The sequence below is a fragment of the Monodelphis domestica genome, chromosome 7, assembly GCF_027887165.1.
Source record: "Monodelphis domestica isolate mMonDom1 chromosome 7, mMonDom1.pri, whole genome shotgun sequence".
NCBI classification, from domain to species: Eukaryota; Metazoa; Chordata; class Mammalia; order Didelphimorphia; family Didelphidae; genus Monodelphis; species Monodelphis domestica.
Genome location: NC_077233.1, coordinates 152,709,453 through 152,732,462, shown reverse-complemented (window position 1 = coordinate 152,732,462; position 23,010 = coordinate 152,709,453). Strand labels below are relative to the sequence as shown.

Here is a 23,010-nt window from a genome sequence, read left to right as displayed (position 1 = left end):
AGAAAATCCCAAATGGGGTCACCAAGAGTCAGATATGACTAAACAACAGCAGAACTAATGGGCACAAAGTGTGACTTTTGTCTCAAGTAACATTGGGATGGAAAGTCCTGAAGGAAGTAAAGCAACTTCTCTGACTGGTAGCCAAGTTCTTAAAAATCAGCTTGTACTATGGCATGGAGACTTGGTGTGAAGAAGACCTGAATTTAAGTCTTCCTTGAGACACTAATTGTGCAACCTCAAGCAAATCACTTAATGTCTTTGGTACTATTTCAACATTTATAAACTGAAGATAATAATAAAAAGTGCCCCACAGGGTTGTTTTATGGATCAAATAGAATGACACAAGTCATCAAGTACTTCGTAAACCTTAAAGATAAATATAATGCAAGCTAACACTGGTTTCCTAAGAAAATAATAATTCATATTTACATAGCAGTTCAATATTAGTGCTTGCTTCCCAAACATCCTGAAGGATTAATAGTGCTATTACAGTCTCAGTTTTATAGATGAAGAAACTGAGCATCAAAGGCAAGTTTTGAACTCAGATCTCTCCTGACTCCAAGTCTAACCCTCTTCCTACTATGCCATAAAATTTCTGAAATGTGATACTTAATTAGTATCTATTGCACATGATTTTTATTACACAGGCTGAAAAAGCAAAGGCTACTGACAGACAATCTCACTGCAGATGAGCACAGAAAGTTCGACCTAGTCCATTTCCAACCTAGGTGAGTTGACCTTTCCTTGGGCAGCCTGGAGGGTCTCTACTCTCAAGCACTCACCAAATTGGTATCTGATCTGGTGCAAATGCCTGGCCAGCTTTAGTCTAACAGTAGCTCAAAGGTCTGAAACTCAAGTCTCCCCAAGGGGCAGAGATAACAGGTATGTGCCACCACATCCAGCCATCATTTGCCTTTTAGAGAAGTATATATTATGGCGGATTTGAATTTAAGCCAACCAGGAAACATGTTTTGTTGTGGTTCTTTATATTTTAAATAATGGCAAAACAAAACTACCTGCTTGAAATTTGAGCTTTTATACCTCAGTCAAGCAGTATTATCTTATATCCCAATGATCTTGCTTTCAACATTACCAAACCAAATGTTGCTATTTCCTTTCCATTGAATTTAGAAAATTTTATTTGGGAAAATGTTTCTACATTTAATAAAAAGGGAAATTAGAAATATCTAATTTTTGCCATTTGGGAGAGAAGTTACTAGGATCAAATCAAGATAAAAAGGGCAATTGGGATTACTTTCTATCTCTGAAAGTCTGCATTCTATGTGTCCTAGTAGAAAGAGAAGTTATATCAGAGGTGGACTTCCTACTTAAATGTTTGTCCTCTCAGCTGGAATATTTCTCCATCACTAACCTTTTGGCCAATGTAAACAGGAATAACCCAGGGGTGATAGAATGGGATTAACATACCTTACATGCAACAGAATAGGTCAAAAGTGAACTCAAGTGGGAATGTGATCTCCTTTAGCTATGCTCCTTGAGAATTTTTTTGGTGACTCTGTGTAGTCGATGCATTGCCGTAAAGGCATACAACTCTGGTTTTCACCTTTAATTCTATGGAGGTGGTTTCCTAACTAAACTCTCCCAGAAAAAATTAAGTCCCCTATATAATAAGATTTCTAAATTTTACCAATTAGACATGCAATCATCTCTCTCTGTAATAAGAATTCTACTTTTTCCAGCAGGCATAAATTCAAAGGAGAGTACTCACATTCATGTTGTTCATAGGGTGGATAGTTGAGTCGTACAGAAATCAATATGAAGAAAATAAACAGAGGCCAGGCCACTTCCAACAATAGCTGACCCTGAAAAGGGGGAAAAGACAAGGTATTAATTTTTCTTTTTTTAATATCTTAAAATATTGTTATTTCTCCCTTTTGTCTTTATATCACAGTGATTTCTGAGAAAAACACGTGCAAGAAAATAAACTTGCCCCTCTTTAGATTGAATCTCCTACCTTGTGATGATGAAAAATAATTTTGTTCACATACCACTTTTTCTCAGCCATTTCCCAATTAACGGATACTCATTATTTCCAGTTTCTTGCTATCACAAAAGAACTGCTATAAATACTGATGACATATTTTAGAATTTCCCCTTTCCTCATCTTTGACATCCTTCTATATTTGGTCAATAGTTAAATCACTACACTTAAATATATAGACAGTTTAATGACAAAATCTCCAAATGATATCCAAAATGGTTGGACAAATTCATAGTTGCATCAATTATATGTGTCCTTGTCTTCTTACAGCCCTTCCAATACTTACCTATTTCCATTTATCATCTGCCAATTTGCATGCTATAAAGTAAAATCTCAAGGCTTTTTATTTGAGATGGGTTTACTATTAGAAATATGGAACATGGTTTCATATGATCACCAATAAGCTTCGATTCTTCTTTTGAAAACTGTATTTTCCAACCACTTATCCATGACATTAGTATCTCAAAAAAGAAAAACAATTTTCTACAGTCCATAACAAGGTAAAGTTGGGAGCTAGACTAAAAAAGGAGCATCAGTGCAAAAAATTGCTACAAACACAACTAAGATGCCCACACAATGCCCCATCAATTTCTGATCCTCCATGGTAGAGGAAAGATAATTGAAATCCACAGGATTCTAGTATTCTAGGATTCTAGTTCAACTGAAGTTCTTGCATAATCTGAAAGCAGCTCCTTCTCATAGAAAATGGTTTCAATCAGGCTTAGGATAAGCCCAAGAAGGGCTTGAGGACTCCTCATATCTATCACAGCCCACAAGGTTCTAGACCATCATATACATAAGCAAGATTTCACATGGGCTATTTGTACCCAACTTGTGGTAGAAGCCTTCTGAGCTCATATTGCTCTGATCAGCCAGTCAGACACACTGTACATTGATCCTGGCAGAATGAAGTAATTTTGATCCTTGAAAGTGCAAAGGACAACCACCACATAAGCAAGCAAAAAACCCAAGAATTGGGGTTAAAGGCTGCATGGTTTCTGCAAAAGGAAGTCATACTTCACTAACCTACTAGAGATCTTTCAGTGGGAAAGCAGATCTGTGGCCAAAACTGACAAAATGAAGCCAACAGGTATAATTGACTTAATTAAACACTAATACAAAAGATGATAATGCTGACCCATACATTAGAGGCAACATGGCCCAGTGGAAAGAGCCTGGATTCTGATGTCAAGAGCATTTGAATTAGAATCCTGTCTCTTGTCACCTAATACTTGTCTATCCATGGGGGAGTCAATTAACCTTCTGAGAATTTATTTTCCTCATGTCTATGAAAAGGATATTGGGTCACAAAATGTAAAATAAATAATTTTGACTACATCAAATTAAAAAGTTTTTGTACAAACAAAACCAATGTAACTAAAAATCAGAAGGGTAGCAACAAACTGGGAAACAATCTTCATAAAAACCTCTGACAAAGGTTTAATTACTCAAATTTACAAAGAGCTAAATCAATTGTACAAAATATCAAGCCATTCTCCAATTGATAAATGGGCAAGCGACATGAACAGGCAGTTCTCAGCCAAAGAAATCAAAACTATTAATAAGCACATGAAAAAGTGTTCTACATCTCTTATAATCAGAGAGATGCAAATCAAAACAACTCTGAGGTATCACCTCACACCTAGCAGATTGGCTAACATGACAGCTATGGAAAGTAATGAATGCTGGAGGGGATGTGGAAAAGTTGGGACACTAATTCATTGCTGGTGGAGTTGTGAATTGATCCAACCATTCTGGAGGGCAATTTGGAACTATGCCCAAAGGATGATAAAAGACTGTCAGCCCTTTGATCCATTCATAGCACTACTGGGCTTGTACCCCAAAGAGATAATAAGGAAAAAGACTTGTACAAGAATATTCATAGCTGCACTCTTTGTGGTGGCCAAAAATTGGAAAACGAGGGGATGCCCTTCAATTGGGGAATGGCTGAGCAAATTGTGGTATATGTTGGTGATGGAATACTATTGTGCTAAAAGGAATAATAAAGTGGAGGAATTCCATGGAGACTGGAACAACCTCCAGGAAGTGATGCAGAGCGAGAGGAGCAGAACCAGGAGAACATTGTACACAGAGACTGATACACTGTGGTACAATCAAACGTAATGGACTTCTCCATTAGTGGCAATGCAATGTCCCTGAACAATCTGCAGGGATCTAAAAAACACTATCCACAAGCAGAAGATAAACTGTGGGGGTAAAAATACCGATGAAAAGCAACTGCTTGACTACAGGGGTGGAGGGGATATGACTGAGGAGAGACTCTAAATGAACACTCTAATGCAAATACCAACAACATGGAAATGGGTTTGAATCAAGAACACATGTGATACCCAGTGGAATTGCACGTGGGCTATGGGAGAGGTGGTGGGAGGGAGGGGAAGGAAGAAAAGAAAATGATCTTTGTTTCCAATGAATAATGTTTGGAAATGACCAAATAAAAATTAAAAAAAAAAAGGAAAAGGATATTGGACAGGATGACTTTTTAGGTCCCTTATAGCTCTGTTTATGATCCTCTGATTCCCCATTTCTGCCCTGCATCCATCCATTCAGACAAGCCCCACCCAGACCCTAGTCCTAGCTCTGCTCTAGCTTCTCCAAATGCCAAACATTTTCCCAGAGACACAAACAATGTGGATGAATAAATTATTTGATTTTCACCTTTTGTCTCTGATTCAGTCCATGGAATGATATATTAACAAATAGTGAAAAAGACCAAAGGTAGGTAATGGGTAAAAGAAAGAGGAGCAGATAAAAGCAGATTCACTAATTCATGGTCTGAATAATTAGTCTCTACTGAATAGTTAGGCGTTGGCTGTCATTCTGGAAAATATACCTCCAATATGCTAGACAGGACCTGTTATCCCTGAAAAGTTTGGACTGGTTTCCCGAAGAAAAAGCTAATTTACATGAAGAAATATGACGAACCGGAGAATATCCTCTCAATCTCTCCTCCTTTTCTCCTTTTCTGTTTTTCTATTTTAAAAAAAAATTTTAAGCATTTGTTTTCTAAATCACATTGGAATTACCTTACTTCCCCAAAAGATCTTAAATCTTTGGTACAAGGAGCACCATGTATGCTTTTCAGCCTTCTTCAGTGCTTAGCCCAGAACTGGTCACATGGTAGGCACCTGGTACATATATGTTATTGACAATTACAACTGAGATCCCAAAGGATTCAAACTGAAACTACCTGTGTACCAGGTTGTCTGAAATAGATGCTATCAAGAGAGGAGAAAGAACTCTGGGAAAGCCAATTAAGAGTAGACCTCTCAGGATGCTTAGGTGGCTCAGTGTATAGAAAGCCAGGCCTGGAGATGGGAGGTCCTGGGTTCAAATCTGACCTCAGACACTTCCTAGATGAATAACTCTGGGCAAGTCACTTAACCCACCCCAATTGTCTAGCCCTTAGCATTCTTCTGCTTTGGAACTAATGCTTAGTTTTGAATCAAGACAGAAGGTAAGGGTTTTTAAAAAATGGGCCTCTCCTCAAATAATCAACAATAGCTTCCTTTTTTCTGCCATCTTTGTCATGAACAAGATACCAAACTCTGGATTTGAGAATAAAGAGGAAGATGGGCTGGCCTTGGAGGAAGGAGAGATCTGGGTTGCTCTGAAAACTCTGTGACTTTGAAGAAGTCACAGAAATACTAGGTTTGTTTTCTCACCTATAAAATGGAACTAATAATATTTTCATCACTTACCTCACAGAGCTGCTCTGATGAAAATGCTCTGCAACCATTAAAGCACTGTATAACTATGAGTTATTATTACAAGCTACAGAATTTGGCCAAAAAGCTTTTTAAGGCAGAATGCAAATGTATTTGGAGATAGCTATTCAGATAGAGATTTAAAGCAAGGGTTTTATCACCTGGTGGCCATGGACCTCCTGAGAATCCATGGATAGATTTCAGGGAGTCCAGGAACTTCGATGAGAATACATCTTTATTTCAATGTAATTAGTGGGTTTTTTATAACTATTTGTGATTTATTTAATGTACTTAAAAATATTTTTCAGAAGAGGTCCACAGGCTTCACTGGACTGTCAAAGAGAATCTATGACCCAAAGAAATGTTAACATCCAAGTCCTTGGCTTTCTTGGGAGACCCAGGAAAGAAAGAAAGACCTCCAGGGTACAAGCTAAGTACCTTCCTGAGGGTAAAGTTTTGGAGAGAGAACTTTTTTTTTTTAACAATTTCACTGAGGTATTTGGGATTGAAAGGACTCAATTTTTAAATGGGGAAACAAAGAAAGGTTAATCTTTATACTCATTCAATCAATAGTGCTTGCTAAAATTGGGATTTTAGATTTATCTAAAATGATTCCATGTCCTCAGGCACTTTACAGTTTTAGGGCTCTTCATAAATCGTCCCTATTTTCAGCCCTACAAGTTGGGACTATTGGTTAACCTGCCTCCACTGCTGACAGATTATATATAACATTGGGAAAAAATTGCCTCTGGAACTCCTTCTCACTACACATAATGTCCTCTGCCAAATGCAGGTTATTGAAGTAAGATTTGTATCTGAAGCAAGATAGAATCCAAGCTACCCTGTTTGCTTAAATCCTGAAACTCTAAAATTAGCTATTGACATGCAACATATAAAACTAGTTTCCAGAGTGGGAGGGAAAGTCTAGGAATTTGTTTTTCAATAAGCAACTCTCAAAGTATGTGTTTATTTTCTGTAAGAACCGCTATTTTGGATCTTTTCATTGTCAACATTTTCCAGCTTTTAGTAAAATTTCTAAGTAAAGAACCAGTTTCTAATTTTTTTTTCTAATTCAGAGTAATAGAAAAATCCATATAAGCAATTTAGGAAAAACTGCAAGTCTTATTTTCATAAACCTTTAATATCATTCTCATATATCCCCACTTTAAATTTTGATTAACTAGGGAAAGAGGCATGGATGAGATAAAAGGGACAGAAGAGAGATTGAGGGGTGGGGTTCTTTTCAAAAGGTATCCTCATCAGAATCATCACAAAGACCAAACAAAAGGTCTGAAGATGGAATTGACAAGCCTGTTTTTGCTTTTGTTAGATCACAGTTCAAGAATTGCCAAACTTAACACAGAAAGGAAAGGAAATGGTACCCTGTCACAACTATTTTTAACAACCAAAAAAAAAAAAACAGCAAAACAAAAATTTGTTTCCTCAACCAGACTATACCTCCAATTATAGTCAGCCACATGAAAAAAAAAAGGGGGGGGGGGATTTGGTCAGTGAGTGGAGATGTGAGTGGTTCAGTAAAAATTAATCTCCATTGGTGGAAAAAATATCCAGTGTTCATATTCTACTGATATTAGAGGTTAATACAGTCATCTCCAAATAAATAGGAAAGTGAACATGCTCTGCTACCTTCCCTTACTTTTTTAAAAACTCACAAACTTGAAATTTCCAAAACACGTTTCCTAGTATATTGCCTAGCTCACCAAAAATTCCACTGATTGAGAAGTATTTTTTTAAATTATCATGAACTTCCATGAAACAGGCAAGTCTCTGGAAAACATTCAAATCATGAAAGTCCTTTTGAGCTATAAAAAAAATCTTAGAGAACCCTTGGTCCAATTCCTTTACAGAGAGGAAACTGAGGCTTAATGACTCAGTTTCAAAAGTAGTTAGTGACAAAGCCTAGATGAGAACTCTGATTTCCTAATTCCCTCTCCAGTGTTCTTTCTATCACACCAATTTGACAGCTTAATGTTTAGTTTCAAAAAGATATGATATATAAAAAATGGGAAATAGATCATATAATTTAAATGTCCCTTCCCTCTAAGTTTATTATAGACTATAATTAAGTTGTTAGGTCCTTAGATGGTCAGTAAAGCATTCTGAGAACACAGCTACTTCTCAGATGACAGACATACAATCCATTTCCACATCTGTACTTGAAGGCTTTGAAGCCTGATAGCACCCAACACAGTATTTAAAGGCATAATCTCTAAGAACCTAAGGGCTGGCAGGCCATCAGATAATTTAGGAAAGGTACTTTTATAAAGAAAAATGAGAATTGTAACTATTTAAAAATTCATTTTATAGGCATAACCCTTGAACTCATTTTTAAACCTTTCTTAAAGAAGAAAGTAGAAAAGAGAGAGTAAAAGGATCTATTTGGTATTATTTATGATAATGAAAGCAAAGGAACTCGATGTCCATTTTTTTATTGTTCAGTCTTTTCAGTTGAATTCTATTCTTCATGACCTCATTTGGAGATTTCTTGGCAAAGATACTAGAGTGGTTTGCCACTTTCCTTGCTGGCTCATTTTACAGACAAGGATACTAAAGCAAAGGGGTTAAGTGACATGTCTAGGGTCATAAAACTAGTGTCTAAGGCTGACTCTCAGGTCCTTCCTGGTTGGTGGTTTTCTGGTGCTCTATTCACTACACCACTTACCTACCGCCCCACTAGATGTCCATACACTGTCCCTGCTAACAACAATATTTTATTTTTATATTGCACTTTAAATAGAATATTTAGTGTTTACTATATGTCAAGCTCTGAGCTAAGTGCTAAGGATATAAAAGAAGCAGTCAAGAAAGTCCTTCCCCTCAAGGTACTTATATTCTAATGAAGGAAGATAACACCTAGGAAGGTGGAGAAAAATCATTTTCCTCACCATCATTTTATAGATGAGGAAAAAAATTAAGATTCACATTTATATAATATTTTAAATATTTTTCATAATATCCCTATGATAAAGTAGTACAAGCATTTTATAGATGAGGAAAAAATAACTGACATTCTTATAGTGCTTAAAGGACTACAAAAGACCTTTCTCACAACCTCCATCCCCATGAAGTAGAGAGTATATTGAATATTAGTATTTCAAACTCTAAAAGTAAGGCATCATGGATGAAAGGGGAGACTCAAAGGCAGGGGTTTGAGTCCTGTCTACGACCTATATTAGCTCTGAGTCCCAGGGCAAATCATTCAACTTCTCAGGGCTATAGGCAATTTACTAGGACTTTAAATTGCAGAGAAGTTACCAGCCAGCATTGGTAGAAGGAATGTCCTTCCCTAAAAGTTCCCCAAACCAGAAGTTCTCAAAGTGTCATTTCAGCTGATCCTCTAGGTCAAAACTCTTCTCATAATAATACTAAAATTTTAATAAGATAAATATCAATCTACAGAACCCACATAAACAAAAACTCTTTGGGATCCTTAATAATTTTTAAGCATGTAAAAGGTCCTGGGACCAAAAAGTTGTAAAATCACTATCCTGGAACCATGAAATCACAAATTCAATCCCTAATCCAGTTTCAACAAGGGTAAACTTCAACTCAATTAATTAAATGATTTGCCCAAGGCTGCACAGAACCCAGGGCTGTGCAGATACCAAATCCAGAACTCCATATTGATACGCCCGCCATATTACTTCCCAATTCCTACCCATGGCAAACAAGACTGTTTTGAGTCTTCAATTCTCACCAATTTTTTAACTGCCTAAAAGCAGAAAAGGAGATTTGACCACTCTCACTAAAATCAAAATTGTGCTGGATGGCTTCTGGCCCTATATGTGAGCAATTACTCTGAACCCAAACTGAGCTTTGCACCCAAATTTCACAATTGCGATTTGAATACACTTTTTCCTTAAAAGGGGATTGGGAGGAAGGCCCAGAAACTGAAACTTCTACTTACTAGTGACCCCCCCTCGAGTCTCAGAATACAAAACAGGGAATATTCCCCCCCAGAAACCCATAACTGAACAATAATCTGACCCTGGGGAAATGGAAAAGACTCAGAATTTGGATTCAGAAGTTTAAGGTTCAAATTCCAGCTCTGCCACTCAATTATCTGTGCAATTTTGGGCAAACAGGCTCACTTCCCTGGGTCTCAGTCTCCACCTCTATGAAATGAAGGGGTTAAACCATCCATAACCCCAAAGATCTCTTCCCTCTCCAAACCCTATAAAATAGCTCCTCCAAGGAAAGCATCGGTACCATGAATAGCAGGCTACTTAGGGCTTTTTAATTGAATCTCTTCTCCTCCTGGCACCACAGCTCATGGCTCATATAGTAATCATTATTAGCAGGTTACTAAGCCTTGGGGAAGAAAGCAGAAGAAAGTAATTAAAGTCTTCCTACAGAGACCTTCCCTGAAAAGTAACTAATGAGTCATTAAAACAATTACAAACCCTCTATCTCTTTGAAAGGACCCACTACAAATAGGGAGAGTTGGCCCTGCTTGGCAAGCTAATGAAATGGCTCAAAGATAGCCCCAGAAGATTTATAGGGTATCCAAAATTCAGGCCAGTTTTCCCTTTTTTCCTCCATCCACTGAAAAGCTGAGAGGTTAACAGTCACTGCTAGCATTCATGATCACTTTCAGTCCAGGTGTAACTTTATATGTTCTGGGTCCACTGGGTGAACATTCAGTCAGTAAATATTTATTACGTATCTATTCTCTGCCAAGCATTATGTGTTTAGCACTGGAGATACAAAGAAAGCCAGAAGACCATATCTGCTCTCAAAGAACTCAGTCTGAATAGAGGAGACAATCTGTAAACAGTCATGTACACACTGGATATATACAGGATAAATTAGAAATGAGCAACAGGGGGAAGACACTAGAATTAAGGAAGATCAGCAGATTTTCTATAGAAGATGGGATTGAAAGTAGATCTTGAATGGAAACCAAAGAAACTATGAGGTGGAGATGAGGAGGCAGAGAATTCCAGGCATGGAGAAAAGCCAATGAAAAGGGCCAGGGTAGAAAAATTGAGTGTCTTGTTTAAAGAATAGCAAGAAAGCCAACATCAATGGACTAGAAGGTACAGGAAGAGTTGGAGAAGAGAGGGTGAGAGGGGTATAAAAAACTGGAAAGGCAGGAGGGGCAAATTAATGAAGGGCTTTTAATAACAAAAAAATAGATTTTATATTTGATCCTAGAGATGATAGGGAGCCCCTGGAATTTACTGACTGGTCAACAGACAGCCCTTTGGCAGCTATATTCTGTCCTCTAAAACTTTGGGATACTTAGCCTTCATGTCAACAAAATGATTTTCTTAGTTATGAGAAGTCCCTCAACCAATAAAGATTGCCAAGCTATTGATAATTTACCAGATAAGTTTTTAGGGTTACCTAAGGTTCAGAGAGATGAAGTGACTTTCCTTGTGGTCATTATTAAATATCTCTGGTCAAATTAGGACTTCTAAGTATTCCTGACTCCAAATTCAGTATTCTATGCATTATTTGGTTTAATGAAAAGATACAAATGAAATATAATTGAAATGAAAATTGAAATACAAATTAAAAAGTCTATGCATTATTTTAATGAAAAGATACAATTGAAATATGAAATTAAAATGAAAAAAATACAATTGAAATAACTTCCATCAATCAACTAAGAAGCATTTATTAAGTGAGTACAAGGTCTTGGGGTCTATACTAGAGATTCAAATACAAAAGTGAAACAGTCCCTGCCCTCGGGAATATAAGGTCTCTATTTGATTGAGAAGGAAACTGAGGCCCAACAGGGTAGTCACTGGACAAAGATTCAACCAGAATTTAAGCCTCCTGTCCCTTTCCATGGCACCATGATGCTTCAGTTCTTTCAAAAACTGTCATTCAATACACAGGGGCCTACAGAGATACCCACTCTATAACAAGACCACTATTAAGCTAAGAAAAGATGATACAAGAGGTATCATTTAGCTAGGCTAGTGGAAAATAGAGAGCCTGGAAGGTAAGATTCCTTTCTGTTCTACTCCTTTATTTTTGCTGTTCAGTTGTTTTTCAGTCATGTCCAACTCTTCATGATCCCATTTAGGGTTTTGTAGGTAAATATTCTAGAGAGGTTCCTTCTCCAGTTCATTTTACAGATGAGGAAACTGAGGCACATAGGGTTAAGTGACCTGTCCAGAGTCACACAGCTAGCAAATATCCAAAGCCAGATCTGAACTCAAGAAGATTCGTCTAATATTCCATGACATTGCAACTGTGATAATTAAAATTAATATATGATAATTCAAGTATTATATTTATAAGATTTATTAATAACAACTTGAAATAAAAAGCTAGAGCAAAACCTGCCTAACTCAACTGTGATCTGGAGAAAGAAGAGAGAAAGAGGGCAGAGACACTGAACTATATACAAATATGACCATGCAACGTGGTGGAGAGAGGAGAGGAATTCTGGGAAATAATGAAGGACTTTTGGGGGATGAAGTCCAAGAGTTCAAAATTCTAATTAATACACAGGAGTACTATAGTTTGACACTGCTTTGTCCAAGATAAAATGGCAGAATTGCCTTCCTGGAGTACAATACACTTGGCAAAAAGTTTGTTCCTATGTTACACAAGCCCCGTGTCTCCTGCCTCTCTACCTCTCTTTTCTGGAACCATTTCCTCTGTAAAGCCTTCATCAGGGTCTCAGGACATCCAGAGCAGGAGACCCTCCAGGGCAGACATCATCTTGTCTATATTTTGTATCCCATTTTCAATGGAAATTAGTAATAGTCACTTCATAGAGAATCCAAAAAGAACTCATGATTCTTGGGACACTGCTAAAAGGGGATGAATATATCTTGTGAGTATAAAATAAGGTGATAATACTAATGTTCTGTGTTGAAGAGAGAGGTAATTAGCAGTTGTGTTCTGGATAATAAGTGCTATATAAGTGGGGCAGTGGAGAAGCCACTGCAATAGAAGTCAAGAAGATCTAAGTTCAAATCCTGCCTCAGCCACTCCTAGCTCTGTGACTCTAGACGACTCACTTAAACCCTCTCACCATCCATTTTTCCATCTGTAAAACTGAGATAATAACAGCCACTTCAGAGACTTGTGAGGATCAAATGAGTTAGTGTATGTAGAGTGCTTTGTGAATCTTAAAATAATACATAAATGCTAGATATTATTACTTTAAAGCTTTTTCATATAGAGCTGTTCTATTAACTAAGATAATATAGAACCCATGATGTGTGTATGTGTGTGAGTGTGTGTATATATATAAATGTGAATCCATGGAATAACCCTGTTTTAACATGATTCTGGAATATAGCATCATAGATTTAAAACTAGAGGGATCTTAGAGGTCAGGAAGTCCAACTCCTTTATTTTATAGACCAGGAAACTGAAACTCAATGAGGTTAAATGACCTGTCCAGGTCACCCAGCAGCTGAGACGGATGTCACCTCAGATTTTCCTAACCACAGGGGCAGTGCTCTATCTACTAGCTCCCCTAGCTGCCTCATCCTCAGCAAATGCTTATGCAACCACCTGGAAGTGTGGGGCATTAAACTAGGGACTAGGGAGGGAAAGAGAGAAAAAACTCATGGACTTTACAATTTAGCAGAGGAAACATGAATTGGGTCAAGTTATCCATAGTAAGTAAAGCCTGACCTAGATCTCCAGGAAAAAATAAATATGAAATAGGTAAAAAAAAAAAAAGGAATTAAGGTATAAGCAAAAGTTCTTGAGAACAAGGAATAGATAAGTCTGGTGATAAGTAAAGGGTTTGTGTAGAATGCTATGAGAAATCCATTTGGAAAAGTAGGCAGAAACAAGATTACAGACTTTATCATGAGCCATTAAAAGGTTTTGAATGAGCCTGTGAATCAGTGCAAAAGCACTACATTTGTGTTCAGAGGATCTGGCTTCAAATTCTAGCTGCATTTTTTGCTATGTATGTAACCTTAGACCACTCATTTAGCTTTAAAAACTTCAGTTTTCTTATCTGTAAAAAGAGGAAGATGGTATAGATTATCACTAAGATCCTTTCCATATCTAAATCCTGTTTGTGCAAAGTTATGTTTTAAGAGGACTAGTTCTAAGAGCTTTTCTGCGAACTAAAAGGTCATTAGTAATGGTGCAGGTACTATGGTGCAGGTGCAGGTACAAGCAGCTAGGTGGTCCAGTTGATGAAGCATTGGGCTAGGAATAAAAAGATTCATCTTTATGAGTTCAAATCTGGCTTCAGCCACTTAGTGGCTATGACCCCAGACAAATCATTTAATCCTGTTTGCCTCAGTTTCCTCATCTGTAAAATGGGCTGGAGAAGGAAATGGCAAACTACTCCAGTATCTCTGCCAAGAAAACTCCAAATGGGATCATAAAAAGCCAGACACAACTGAATAGGGACTAATAGGTACTATGTGAGGAAGACTAGAAAGAGGGGAGTGACAATAAAAATGGAGAAAAAAATATGGAGATGGAGAAAAAAATGTATGGAGATGGAAAAAAATGGAGAAAAAAGAAGACAATTTGACAGGTGAATAGACAAAGACATGACTAGATATGACAGAAAAGGAAAGAGCCAATGATGACTCCAAGGTTTAGAGCCAAGATACTGATGATAGACACAGAAACAGGAAAGACTGAAGGTGGACAGAACATCAGTATGACATATTAGAAAAAGCAACAGACTTAGTAAAGAGAAAAAGCAGTAAATTAAGACAAGAGACCTAGGATTTAGTCTCAATAACTCTGCTACTAGGAATGACCAAGTCATGGAACCTCCTTAGGACTCATTTTCTCACCATTAAAATGAGGGGACTGGATTAGACAGTGTCCAATGCCCCTTCCAGTGCCCTTTGATATTTTAGAAGCCAGTGTCAAAAACCACTGTGCCAACATCTCAAAGAAACATTGCACCCAGCCTTAGCACCCAGGAGCAAGTAGAAAACGAAGGAGTAGGGTGCATAGATACGGTTCCACTACTTTTAACAAACACAACTGGCCTAGAAATAACCACTTACTAGCAGGGAAATGTATGCTTCAGCAATGGCCAATTTCAAAACCTGTAATGAGGAGCCTGTGGCAAGCTCATCTCAATTTCTGTAGCCAGAGATGTCCATGTTCTATTGACCAACAAGAATGAGACTTACCAGTGATTACTCAGGAAAGCACAAGAGGAACTCATCTCATCCACACATTAAAAAAAATTGTTTTTAAACTGTCATTTTCTAGCTATGTGACCTTAGGCATATTACTTAATGTTTCTGGGCTTGTTTTCATAGCTATAAAATAAGTAGAAAATAAGGAAGTCCAACTCAATTATTTCTCAAGTCCCAATTGGTTCTTAATCCATATTTCTACAAGCTTATGTTTCTTCTGGGGAAACACACTGAGGGAAAAAACCCCAAAGAGAGAAACAAATAGATGCTTACTGTTTGCCTTCTTCGGAAAGTAAAGTTCTTCCAAAGCAGCAGTCCCAGCTGAGACCAAAAGGCCATCTCTCCTCAGCATGCACCCACAGCTCCCCTCAGTCCAGCAGATAGTGGAGGGAGCAGAGGCAGCACTGGGCAAGGACACCGTGGCTGGTCATTAACTGGAAGATAAAACAGGAGAGTGTCTAAGTCATTTTAGCAAACGTGCACCCCCATAAGGTCTGTTTCCTCAGCTCTTTCCCTGAGACTTCCAATTCCACAGTCTTAGCTAAGATAGCTATTTAAATAGCCACAAACTCTCAACTTTCAGTAATAAATATCAGGACAAAACAATGCTTTCAATATCATCTTATTTATTCTAATATAGATATTTTCAAAATGTAATTATAAATAATAATAAGTAAAAATAAAAAGAGATAATGGACAAAAGTAATGAAAATACCTAAAAATGTATTTTTGATTTTAAATGAAAAATAACTAATAAAAATATACTTGGGCTTAGGACTATAAACAACCATGATTTGGTAAAATGAGCATATAGCAAGTATAGTAGTAGATAAGGAGTCACTCATTTAGGCTATGTCGCTCTAGGCACCCTATTTGACTATGCAAGACAATATATAACTCACAAAGAAGAAATAGATCTGCATTGGGGGTTCTGGGGGAAAATCACAGGGAAGGAAAGGGGTAAGGGAAAAGAAGAAAAGGAATGTGGAGGGACAGAGCCAGGGTGAGTATGATTTCTAAGATAAAAGATTCCTCATGATTCAGAGAAACAGTTAACAGCATTAACAAAAATACCTGAGCTATAGAAATGTGGAAAGCTGTATTTGCTTCCCCCCCCAAAAAAAATTAAATGGTTTATTAAGAATTTAATACCCACACAACCAACTAAACTTGCTCAGGAGGCAGAATGAGCCTTCACTCTAGGATTAGAAGACCTAGGTTCCTATCTGCCCTCTGACACTTAGTAGTGATGTGACTTTGATCAAGTCCTTCAATGCCCAGGGCCTCAGCTTCCTAATCTGTAAAATGAGGAGGCTGGAATTGACCTCTGAAGTTCCTTTCAGCTCTAATAATCTATGATCCCAGTTCCAGAAAGTAATCCTGCCTAGTGTGGCCAAGCCATTTAATCTCTCAGTATCCAGATAATTCTTTAAGACAGTAAGTAGCAGAATGGTCACAAATACACATTGATATAGAGTTTCCTCACCAGGAGGGTTTCCTACATTGGTGAAATCAAAAGTCCAAACAAATTTAAGTATTTAATTCATTTCAACATATGAAGCATCAGAACAATTTTTCACTCTCTCTCAGTTCTTGTCAAGATTATCACCTAATCATTCTCATTCATTTTTCCTCTTGATATGGTTACAATTTGTGCTAGGACTCTTCTGGTTCTGAGTTTTTCCCCTTCGTGTGTTTTTTTTTTCCATAAAGGCCTTCCAGATGTCTTTGTAGTCTTATATTTATTGCTCTTAACTGCATTTTATTAGGAATTTTACTATTATTTATTATTTTAACTCACTAACCTAGCTAATTTCAAAGAGGCATTTTCAAATTTCAAAGAATTTCAAAGATTTCAAATTTCAAAGAATCCTTAAAAATGGAAAAGAAGGAAGAAAGCCAATTAATGCTCTATCTGATTATACTCCATTGTTAAAAAAAAAAAAAGTTTAAAAGCTAAATGGCTTCAGAATAATGGGGCTTTTGAGTCCCATTCGATGAAGTTCTGTAAGGAACACTACTTAGAATGTAGGAGCTGGGGAAGACAGGCTCTCTAAGAAGGAAACCATAGTGCAGGCCCATTAGTCAGACTCTCCTAATTGATAAGCCATTTTTAGACACCAGTGAGGTGCTTTTAGAAGTCAATTGAATGCATTTAGGTGCCTACAGCAACATTTAACAGAAACACACTATTTATGATGGATTTTGAGCTGCTTTTTTTTTTATCTCCCTAATTTGGTGACAGTCTATTTGACAGTGTGTCCTCCCTGAGAAGAAAAATAGCCTTACCTTCCTTTTAACCTATTATTGCATTCAACTGAGTCTCAGGCTTCTAAAATGCATGAATGGACAAGGAAGGAAGAAAATTGTGCTATCTACTGACCAAGGATGATGGCCCCTTGAGGTAATCCCAAATATATAAATGCAAATCTCATTCTCCCCCAGAGGAGATAGAAATAGTGAGATGGCTAGATTAAACAAACTGATGGACAAGAAACATTTATCAAGCACTTACTTTGTGCCAGGCACTGTGCTAAGAGCTTTGAGAAAGGACAGCCAAGGTTGGCATGGCAAATATGATGAGAAGAAAATAAACAAGGCTCTTCTTGGTCAGTGTCTTTCAAAAATGCAATAATAATGCCCTTTACCGAAGTCCTACTCTGATGCCAAGATGTGACTTTGGAAATACAAAAGCTATGCCAGTAAAACACAAACTCTGAGAAGCTCAATCAAAACAGAAAGGCTGTGCCTATGGCTGTGTCTGTCGAATGAGGAAGTATTCTGGCATTCCTAAAGTCCTGGCCGTCAGGTGACAAAATATTTAGCCACAGCAATTCAAAATGACTATCTTCTCAAACATAGGCAGTACTTGAGGGAACCATCAATCCTTGAAGGATTAAGGAGGATTGACAACTCTCTAAACAGGAGGGATCTCTTTCCATTCCATATTCTCCTTGCTTACACAGGGAAAAAAAAATTCTCTTTTCTGCTGAGAAGATAAAATCAGAGCATATGGGACTCACAGCCCTGACCTGGCTCAGAGACTTGCCTGGAAAGTCAGGAAGAGTAACTCTCCCCTCAAAGTCATCCTCATCTATTGGACATGGTCTCTCACACCATCCTGGGAGGTAGCAAATCAGTACAGAGGAAAACGGCAAAGAGAAGGGGCGGCAGCAAAAAGGCTGAAGGTTTGAGTAACGAAGGCCAATGAGGGATTTCCACATCAGTTTTCCAAGAGAGCAAATGAACAAATAAACAAACAGAAGGGAGGGGAGAAAGCTGGTACTGTATGTCTTCTTTCCCAACATTCCCAAGGCTAGTAACTCAATTCCACCTCTTATAAAGCAATTCCAGTTACTTGTTGGAAAGTGCTGTTTTTCTTTGTTGGGAAAGATTTAACATAGTAGGAGTTTTGCATGGCCTTACCCATCATACTCGGGAACCCAAGAAATCATTCAGACTTCAGGGAAAAGGCCAATGAGGAAGAAAGTTAATAGTAACCCTGGATCTGCAATCACTTTTTTCTGGTATCCAAATAATGGGGGATGGGGGTACTTTGTGCTTTAGCATCTATTACCCTCTTGACACTGTGAAAAGGACTAGGTTAACTTTTCAAAGCAGAGTTCTCAAACTTTCTTCTGTCATGGTCCCCCTTGGCAATCTGGTGAAACCTCTGGGTTTCTTCTAGGAAGAATAATCTATTTAAACACAAAATAAAATGCATGATATTTACAAAGGAAACCATGTATATTAAAATTGTTATCAAAAATATTTTTTAAATCTACAGATGCTCTGAAATCCATCCAAAGATCCTAGATTAAGAACTCATGCTTTTAAAAGAACAAGAATTTTATGTTTCTGATAGACCTTGAAGTAAAACAGCAAAAACAGCAATGTGTTCCCTCTGCTCTAAGCCAATAGAGCAAAGGTCTAAATAGGCTTTAACAGAGAAAAATGGAGTCGAGTGAAGCCAATTTAAAAATCCTGCTGATTCAGATGCGAGAGATCTCTCTCTCTCTCCCTATAGATGTATGTGTGTGTGTGTATATATGTGTATATACACATATACAAAGAATACTGATTATAATTTATATAGAGCTTTACATGGAATTTATTACCCTCTTTTTACAGATAAGGAAACTGTTATTCAGAGAGGTGATTTGTCCACAGATACTCAGCTGGTGAATGTGGGTTTTTTTGTTTATATTTTGGAGTTTGGTTTTGGTTTTTTTGGAGGGCCTCTCTTCCTCTCCACAATGTTTGACACAGTACTTGGTACACAGTAACGACTTAATAAATGCTTGTTAACTATCAGAGGTGGGATTAGTCTTCCTTCAAGTCTAGTACTATATCCACTATGTCATGTTGTCCCTTCCCACTACCAATAATTAATATAATCAGTCTTTAAGAATAATTTCAAATATTACAACAGCTATGGAAAAAAATGCTGAATTTGGAGTCCAAAGACTTGGGTTCAAATGACAACTCTATTGCTTTCCGTGTGACCTTAAGAGAATTCACCTTCACAGGGTCTCTCCATTTCCACATCTGTGTCATAAAATTCAGTCTAAAGAACCTCTAAGATCTCTTCTTCAAGTTTTCAACCTATGATCTTATGATTTCTAAAATCAAATTTCACCCGATAATTTCCATTCAGTTGCTTCTATCTGCATTATCAAGGAAGCTAAATTATTTGTCCAAAACTCTCATTTTAAAAAAATCCCAATTAAAATGCATTTTTAAATTCTAATGCAACAGAAATTTTCTATAGAATCATCCATTATTACATGGATTTAGATATATCCTGTGTCAAATCATGTTTCCAGAATATAAAACCTGACAAGAAGATTAACTTTTAAGGTAATTTTCATGTCCCCCAACATTCCTCTTACATATGGGTTCTATTCTGGTGCAGAAAATATAGTAAAGATGCTTTCCAGGTTTAGATGTCAGTGTGTCATTTTCCTACTTAGATACTGGGATATTTTTCTGATCCATCACCCTAAAAAACTTTTGTTCATTGAAAATAGCAACTATTTTCCTTCTGCTTAAAGAAAAAAAGCCATATGGGAACATCATAACACAATAGAAACCAAACACTAAAAATTAGGTTTTAATATCTCTGGAAAGACGAGGTAATTGTCTGTAAAAACAGAATCTACTCCCTCCATAACCAAGAATGAGTGTCCAATAGTTAGTCAGCTCTCACATTACTAAGTAAGAAAATATAAGCACATGAAAAGATAGTGAAGCCATTGCAGAGCTCCAGGATCCAAAGCCATTTATTTGCATTCCACATGCTGGACAAAACAGTTGCCAGAAGCAAATAATTTGAAAGCAGAGCTTTAGGTGGGGAATCTCTTAATGAATAGTATATATGCCAAGTTTTCTTTTCACCTTTCTCTACTGCTCACAGACTCCTGTCTGGGAGTTTTGCACAATGCCTGCCCAATTCTTTATAGAATAAGTACTTCATAATGCTAATTATTCTTTCCTCCCTCCTTTCCCTTCCTGCAGTCTTTGGGGAAAATGCTTCCCTATCCCCATTGAGAATGAACATAGATAAGGTTTGGAATGAGGAAAAATGAAAACTAGAATGGTCACTTCAAAAGCAGCTGGCATGATTCAAGGAGAAATTTGAGTGCAATTTACATTTCACTCAAGGGCTCTAGGAAGATATGCCTGTCCTCAGAGAGATTTCCTCTGGGCAAACTAAGAGGAATTTAGAAAACATTTTGGCTATACATTCTCTACTCATAGCACCTAGGTAGAGAGTGTGTTCAACCTACAAGATAGTGTCTCCTGAACTGAACTGAGGCTGATGATGAATGCTAAACAGGAAAAGTGAAAATGGGGGTGAAAACACTGTTGAGAGGGGGAGCCAGCAGAAGTTGGACCAGAAAGAAGACAGAATTACTCAATTCCCATTTTGCTGTTTACCAAGAAACTTCATTGTCAGGCAGGGAAGCATAAAACAAAAATTATTAACAGAAGAGTTGAAGTGAGGGATGAATTTATACCATCAGGCACAGTCTAAAGTAAATCCTGAATACTAGAGAGCTAAGATGTTATTACTTAACTTGTCAGTGATCTCAGAAAAATTCATGGGGAAAGAAAGGAATGTCACAAAACTGGGAATAGGCAAACATTATACTTTCTTTTAAAGCAGGAAAAAAAATCATATTCTTCAAACTAGAGGCTCATTTAAGAAATTATTTACTTGTAACATTTAAAATACTAAGTTTTTTATCCCTAGTAAAGTTTTAGGATTCAAATTTAGAATAAAAAGATAATCTGTGAGCACTAAAACGGGAATCAGTGATCACTGTGGGTAAACTTGGATTTCATTAAAAACAAGTCATGCGAAAAAAAAAGAAATAGTCATGCTTGATTAATCTTATTTCCATATACTTGTCAGATAAATCAAGGAACGGTAGAAACCAGGTATAGATTTCAGTAACCATTTGCCAAAAATCTCTCACAGCAGCCTTCTGAACCAAATGGAATGCTATGGGGATATTCAGGATGGGCTGAATGACCAGATCCATAAGGTGATGATGAATGAATCAATATTAACCTGATGGGAAATGTCCAGTTCCACTGAGCTTTTCCTAAGCCCTGTTTTATTTATCCTTTTTATCCATGGCTTATATGAATGCAGAAAAGACATGCTTATCACCTTTTTAGATGCTACAAAGCCCCTGGATGATAGAATTAAGACTCAAATGCTTTGAATATACTAAATGGATGGGTTAATCCAGAGGACAACAAAAAACAGAATGCTGAGGAGAATGGAAACCTGCCAGATCAGTACTAAATGAAGGTCTCTTACCTGGAGATAATAAGACTTGGAGCCATGATAGCTGTCTCCAAGTATTTAAGGACTATCTGGTAGAAGGGAGATTAGACTGGTTTTATTGTGCTCCAAAGGGCAAAGCTAGGAGCAACTAAGAGAATTTAAAGGGAGTAGATTTTAACTCAGTTAAGGAAAAACTTTCTAAGTATGTGGGGGGAAAAAAGGAAAGGATGGTCTCTGGAACATAGTGGAGATCTTCAAACAGAGCCTGGAAGATGGTTGGAAACACTGTAGGGGAAGGAGGAATTTCCTGATCAGCTATGAATTAACCTAGATAATCTCCTGGGTTCTTTCCAACTCTCATATTTTACAATTTTTACTTTCAGCAAACCTCTAAACCCTGATCATCCTTCAAAGCCATTCCCAGTGCCTAAAACAATGCTTACCACCTAGTAGGCATTTAATAAATGCCTTATTGATTTCACTGATTGATTCTAAAGAAAGTCAACTCTGGATAGGGTCATGGGGGCATTCATATATATGAAAGATCCTAATAGTTTGTTCATTTTATTCCTTGCCATGGAAAAGGTCTACTCTCTGGTTTATGTCTTATAGGCATTCTTTTGAAGTCAGTGTGCATATCTGGATCAATTTGTCAGCGACTGTATTACATCGGAAGAAATCATTTTACCAGCTTTGTGACTGATTGCCGAATATACTCTGTTACTGAAGGTCTGCCCCACCCTAATTTCCCTACAAAATATTGCTTCTTTGGGTTTTTTGGTTTCTTGACTCATCCTGCAATTTTTCTCTCCTTCTGATTCATTGTTGGAATCAATCTGTTGGAATCAAATCCCAGTTTATCATGTCCCCACTCTAGGTCAGTTGGTAGTACAATTCTTTATGTATTCCACTAAATCCTGTAGGATTATTAAACCTCACCCTATTCTCTAACCCTATTTATTCCCCTTTCTGCTTTGAACTATTAATGCTGATTCTGCTTTCTCCTGTCCCCTCCCCAAGAATTCCATAAATCCTGTGAAACTGGTTTTGGTTACATAGGCCAGCAGAAGAGAAATGAGCCTCTTTGATCCTTAGATTTTAGAATACTTGCCACATGCAGTATACATCATTCCATAATTGAGTTATAATCATGCTTAAACAAACAAAAAAAATCACAAATTTCAAAATGCAAAATTTAAAAGAGAAAAAAGCAGGGTAACATCACCCAATGTGATGAAGCCCTTTGGATACAATAACCCTATTGGGTAAGTACTAATATTTTGTCCTATTTTGTGGATGAGGAAAATGAAACTAAGAAAATTGAAGACTTACCCAGAGTCACACAACTAATAAAGTATC

The 23,010-nt window shown here is 37.2% G+C and overlaps 1 protein-coding gene across 1 annotated transcript in view; it reads right to left on the bottom strand.

The window, feature by feature from the left end:
• ABCA1 (ATP binding cassette subfamily A member 1) overlaps nucleotides 1-23,010 on the bottom strand; it is a 152,507-nt gene that overhangs the window by 111,029 nt on the left and 18,468 nt on the right. Inside the window, exons 2-3 of the mRNA XM_007499025.2 lie at nucleotides 15,126-15,286; nucleotides 1,730-1,823 (exon numbers count right to left, since the gene is read on the bottom strand). Of these exons, the coding sequence (XP_007499087.1) occupies nucleotides 1,730-1,823; nucleotides 15,126-15,191 (160 nt within the window). The 5' untranslated portion in view covers nucleotides 15,192-15,286. The remainder of the gene's footprint in view (nucleotides 1-1,729; nucleotides 1,824-15,125; nucleotides 15,287-23,010) is intronic.